This window comes from Contarinia nasturtii, unplaced genomic scaffold, assembly GCF_009176525.2.
Source record: "Contarinia nasturtii isolate CC-2019 unplaced genomic scaffold, AAFC_CNas_1.1 Cnas_scaffold_928, whole genome shotgun sequence".
Classification (NCBI taxonomy): domain Eukaryota; kingdom Metazoa; phylum Arthropoda; class Insecta; order Diptera; family Cecidomyiidae; genus Contarinia; species Contarinia nasturtii.
The window spans coordinates 3,181,733-3,188,041 of NW_022198275.1; the positions used below are offsets into that span (position 1 = coordinate 3,181,733).

At 32.7% G+C, this 6,309-nt stretch overlaps 1 protein-coding gene across 2 annotated transcripts; it reads right to left on the minus strand.

The window, feature by feature from the left end:
- Positions 1-1,283: 1,283 nt before the first annotated feature.
- On the minus strand, positions 1,284-4,399 carry LOC116343035 (pancreatic lipase-related protein 2-like). Of its 2 annotated transcripts, none has more exons than XM_031770907.1 (7): positions 4,319-4,399; positions 3,487-3,661; positions 3,282-3,406; positions 2,581-2,799; positions 2,453-2,503; positions 1,920-2,051; positions 1,284-1,762 (listed from the first exon to the last, which is right to left on the minus strand). In XM_031770907.1, exons 1-7 carry the CDS (start codon positions 4,368-4,370, stop codon positions 1,335-1,337), a joined length of 1,182 nt encoding a protein of 393 aa, XP_031626767.1. In that variant the 5' UTR covers positions 4,371-4,399; the 3' UTR covers positions 1,284-1,334. The 2 variants fall into 2 exon arrangements, with proteins under 2 accessions (XP_031626767.1, XP_031626768.1); XM_031770908.1 differs by lacking the exon at positions 4,319-4,399 and adding an exon at positions 3,837-3,876.
- Positions 4,400-6,309: the final 1,910 nt, after the last annotated feature.

Consider the following 6,309-nt stretch of genomic DNA (forward strand, 5'->3'; position numbering starts at 1 on the left):
TGTATAATATTTTATTTTCATTGAAACCAATCAGATGTGAAATGCACAAATAATCTATTCAAACATTGAAGTTATGTCATCAAACACACTACAATTTGAATATATTCGTATTGTAGTGTTCGTACGAGATCATAGATCTCAAAAATGGTAAATTCGATTCGTTGTTGGTTGATTTTATATTAAATTACATATACCGCCTTTTTTCCTTGCTTTTTTCTCTGGTCGAAAATCGCAAAAAATAGAAAAACATAATTAATTTTTCTTCTTCGATTTACAAATACTCAATTTCTCAATTTTCTGTATCATCTGGTGAAGTCAGAATGAAAAAAATCGCATTCCTTATAATCTAAATCACGATCTGGACTTTATTCACCGTTTGAGTGAGTTGGGCGAATTCGGCCCACGGGCAAAAAAATGTGGGTCTGTGCAATTTGACGACTCAGTTGACATTTTTGAGATTTTAATTGAATTCTCTAGAATAAATACAGCGTATGATACGGTCGCACACCAAAGGTTGTTTTTACATATATTTTTTGCTGTATTTTGTATGACGGTGTTTCGCTTTGAAATGCAACCTTTTCATACGCTGTTTTTATTCTATAGCAATCAATTGTACTTATTTTGTACATTTTAATGAGATTTACTTTGGTGGTGTACGAATTTCGTATATTTGAAATTCTCATATTTAAGAAAGCCAATTTTAGAAGAAAAAAATGTTGGTACATATTCATGATAGTGGTATAAACAATTTTTCGAAACTTGACATCGACCGAAATTTGATTACCCATACTATTTTATCCTATTGAATCAATAGTATTGATACCTAACCAATAAATTAAGACGCTGAACTGAGTGAAAACAATAGAAGTGGTTGTTATAGCGATTGTAGTAATGAAAGCGTTTTTATAACCATAACAAACTCCCTGAACTGAATCAGCTGCCTGAAAATATCTCAATATAATGTCTGAATAAAATTGAATTCGATGGGAAAAGTTGTGTAAAATGAACAATTTAATGATTGCATAAATTTATATTTAGTTTCTCTTATCGCCCATCAAATCTATATCGCCATGAGTTTGAGATTCGTTTTAACAGATTTTGATAAAGCACTAAATGTTCGATTTATTTGTTTCGGGGTAGCCGCTCAAGAATACGATCTCTTAATCACCATAAATTTAACAAGTTTTCGGTTATAATCAAAAAATATCTTTATTAGCTATAAATGAATGTGTTAAATTTAGCATGTAACAGTACAGAACATAAAGTAGTATATATCTATCGGTATTAAAAAAAGTGATCAAATATTACATTCATTCAATGAACGATTCTCTCAACTACTGATCATTAAGCTTATTTTGTGTTGATATTATCATTTTGCCACTTTTATATTTTTTTGTTGCTTTGAATGATTTTTGAAATTGGGTCGAACTACTGATTTCATCAGTTACAGTCGATACTTTTGTCACAATGTCATCTAATTCAGAACTTGCAGTTGTATTTGTGTTTTCAGTCGATGACGCTGATGATTCGTCAATGAATGGAAAACACGAAGTAGTATTAAAGCAAAAACTTCCTTCGATATCATCCGTAAAAAAACCGAAACGGGAAAAAACTGTGTCAGCTTCGCGTGAATCTTGTTGCTCACAATCAACTCCAATGAACTCATATTGCGGGAATAGCGAAGCAAAATAGTAGAAAATTGCCTTCGCGTGACCACATTGCTTAAAGGGACAGCCTGGCTGAGTTGTTGTTTTGTTATTGGCTATAATCGAAACGAAAATGAAACATTTTTACTCCAATTAAATGATTTTTCTTGAAAGTTAGAAATTAAGGCATTTAATCGACTAATAGTCTGCCACGCGAAGAAACATCATTTCTTTTCCAGTTAATATGTTTGATAGAATAACAAAATAACCAACCATAAAAATTTAAAGAACCACGCGGTTTATTCGTCCCTAGTTCACCTGGATTCGTGTGAAGCACTTGTACAAAGCGAGCACAGGTCTTATTTAGTCCATGTTCAGTTTCATCGAAACCGGGACCGGCCGGATCTGAAATACACAAACAAACTATACAAAAACACTGCTTGATTGAATTTATAACACCAAAAAAATTCAATCTTTAATTTGAAACTTGAATGTATTTTTCAGGGACCGGGTCGCGTATAATTTTATACTAGCATAAAAAACGCAGGCAGTATAAATATACAAAGTATAAACGCATACTCAACATATGTATCGCTGTTCGCTATCTATGAAACATGCGAATACATGTTCGTGTGTGCATGTGACCATTGAGAGACGCACGCACATACAACGTATGTCATACATTGTATTTATTAAGCGCAGCACAAAGCGAACAGCGACGGATATGTTGCGTCTGCGTTTATACAAAGTATAAATATCTTGTGATATATGCGAACCGGTCCCTGATATTTTTTAAGTTTTCTCACCAAGCCCAGTTATGCGACCAATTGTTCCATTTAAAGTCACTCCTGCATAACCTGAACAAACGTAGATCAACTAAAATTAATTCTCTCAAAACTTTGAAGAAGACAAATTCGTCGAAACAATAACCTACCTGCAATATGCGCCCCAATACTATGACCGATCAACTCAATCTTGTCGGTATCCAATTCTAATTCAACAATTACTTTCGCTAAATACAGTCCAATTGATGGAACAATTTCTTCAACACTTCGACTGTAGCTGCAGCTCGACACGCTCTTGTAATCGACCAAAATAACAATTCCATTCGTCAGCGCATTTGCCAGCGCGATACCGGTTGGTTCCATCCAACCTTTGAAAGGAAAAAGGCAAACATTTAAACTCAATAAATAACCTCCTTTTGCCGGTAATCATCAGAGATGACATAATAATTCAATAGAATTAAATTAATTTAAAGTAGTACGAAAAATAAGAATTTTTCTTTAGTACATAAACTGTGTGGGAACTAATAAATATTGTCATTTCTCCAGACAAGAGAATCCTTAGACCAAAAAACAGCATTCTGCATTGGTTTTCCTTGCAAAAATAGCTTATTTCATGCTCTATATAGCATTAAAACCATGCTGATGTCTCCTCAAAATTTTGTCCAAAACGGTTAAAATATCTATTTAAAAAATCAAAAATGATTTCACCCACCATTCTGAAGACACCTCGTTTTTGTTTTAACAGTTTCGATAATTCGTAAACGAAAAAAGAAAAGACATACGTTCTCTTCATGTTCTATAATTGAACTGCCAAAGAATAATAATAATTGATATTTAAAGAAAATTGAACCTGTTTTATTGAATTGTACTTTGTCGGTGTATCCATGAATAATAAATTTGATATCATCTTCTTGAACTATCATATTTCTATCGTCAGTATTATTTATATCCAGTTGATAGTAGTATTCGAGGCCGCTAAATAATAGATTCATTTGTGAAATGTATAAGAGTTTAAATCAAAATTGATTTTTAAAATGATTTTATTTCTGCATTACCTTTTGGTGTAGAAAAATTGAACATGCTCCTTAACACTTTCTGCCGTACATGGATAGGTGCACGGACAGAAGTTTGGCAATATTGAGCCAAGAAAGGCTGCCACAACCACATTCACAAAATTTGTACCAAATGGAAATGGGTCACATTTAATTTCTTCCGATACAACGAAACTGACTGTAAATATAAAAAATAATTTATCGATCATATTTCTTCTTTTCGAAACGTTTTCGCTTAGTGTGAATAACTGAATTCGTAGTGGAGGAAAAGTACAGCAACACATGGTAAAAGAATCCACGGTTGCACATGAATGCATTCTATACACTATTTTTGTATCTTTTGCAGAAATAACCTGTTCTAAGATGTAATAAAAAGTAGATCAGTTGCATTGCCACAATGGTTTGAACTCAAGAACACATAGATTTCATCACTAGAGCTATTCTGCTTATGCAACGAATTCGCTTTTAATTCACTTACATGCCAGCGATAGCCGCTGATATGTGTTTGTGCTCTACATTCTCTTTCACATTTTTTGTAGAGTTGAACAGCCATCGCTTCATGTAGGCATGCTATTTTGTTATCAGTATACAAAGGAACGAACTGATCGTCATTCGCTATCCAACATTTAGAATATACACTTGAAATCATTTGCCAAACTTTAATAGTTAGTTAAAATTTAAACAGTACAAACGAACACCGCAAACATTTAATTGCTGTAATAGTTAGATACTTTTTTTTCAGTATTTTAATTGATTGTTCTACCTAAATTCAAAATAAATCTTTTGTAAATAAAATTTTAAATAGTTTCGGATAAGAGTGTTTCAATTTACGTACACCAAACAAAACAGTTAATAACGGTGAAGCAAATATTAAACTTTACAAACATTTTACTTAAACTGAATCTGCTTGCGATGTTAAATGCTATCAAAAAATGACTGAAAGCCGAGTTCAACCGTTGGTTTTTATTTAAACTGAACAGATAATGAACGTATATGCACATGATTGTATCAGTTATCGGACTCAGAATGAAATATTTAAATTTATTACTTCAACGGAACTCTATTGAATGTGTGTATACTTGAATAGTTGAAAAGACTAATATATCCCTGCATTTAAAAATGACAAAAGATTTTACTAGATGCATTATCACTATGCAGCGACAATACATTTTAAAATCATTGATAGTTTTATCTTTAATCAGTTCACTTATTTTATACTCTGTCTACTAGTAATCTTGTCTCTGGATATTTTTCTTGCTGAAATATGTGCACAAGTGTCATAAATTGGACGTTTACTGAATAGCAGTATGAAAAATTATTTCAACGGAAAGAGATACTAGTGTAAGGTTTTTTACCAATTTTTAATGGAAATTTGTGTCGTTGACTATGTTTCCCTACGAAAACGTGCATAATCCGCAAAATGATGTGAGAATGAATTGTAGCGCTTCGAATTTCCTACAACTTTCTTTCAGACCATAACATGGGGGCACAAATGGTTAACGAGATATGGCGATGTTAAGAATTTTATAAAAAGTCCAAAAAAATCGTCGAAATAAACGATGTCGGAACTCGTTTTCCACCTCGACAGAGGTTCTTTATTTGATATTTATTTACTCTACAGTATATCGCTCCATGCGCACTCACTATTATTGCATCAATATGGTTTAAAAAAAGTCTGGGCGTGAAAGATAACACCCAAATCTAAATGTAATTGCTCCCTCTCATATGTGTGTTGTTTGATGAGTTATAAAAAGGATGTGGCTATCAGTTATCCACTTTTTACGAACTTGCGCATTTGAACAACTTGGTTCGCTTAACTAAAACGCAGTCACTTGCATCAATTTTCACCAGCAAATGAGATGCAGTACGAAAGCAGTACAAATTTTGAATGAATTATCATTGCTTAATGTGAAACGAAGTTGATTGAATTAAGCTATGGAATAGTAGGATATATATTAACCCTTAACCGCACAGGCTAAAACTGTAACGTAAGCGCACAGGTGGGGTCTTTTTGGACCCATGAGAAATTTCATACAAAACTTATGCAAAATGGTATCCAATGAGTAAAATATGTCATTTTATAAGTAAAACATAGCTTATTCCTTACTTTCCAATACAGCATCACAATTTGATATTGATTTTTATGGAAAAAAAAATCAATTATAGCCAAAATTCTTGGTAGTTATTGATATGTACGACTTTCAGACAGTCGTGTCTTTCACTAATATCGCTAATCGACAGTCGTTGGCCAGTTAATGTGCTTCGTGTACTGCGCCGAACTACCTATAGATGTGCCAAATCCGATATGTTAATACATTTTGTATTATGATAATATTTATTAGGATGCTATTAACTATTAACAACCAATCATACTACGCATATTAACATGAGTAGTAGTATTAGGATCGATGTTCAAGCGTTCAGAAAGACATACATTTATGCGAGCAATTGAATGATGCTTGCATCATTTGCTGCGCATCGCTAGTGCTTTCGTTGTACGTTCGGAGCACTTCGTGCGCTGCCGAAGATCCGAATGTATGGCGACAGCACAATCAATGCGCATCAAATGATGCAAGCATCATTCAATCGCTCGCATAAATGTATGTCTTTCTGAACGCTTGTCGATGTTAATAGCGAGTAGTAGTATGTTTATTATCTATTAAGATGCCAAAGTTAATACGCGCCATTTGCAATTTTTCGTAAACAAACAATATTTTGACCGATTCAATTTTTATTACATTTTTTTCTTATTTGTAATTTTTATTGATTTTTTTAATTTTTTATGAATTTTATTGGAATTTATTATTTATTAGAAAATTATTTTCG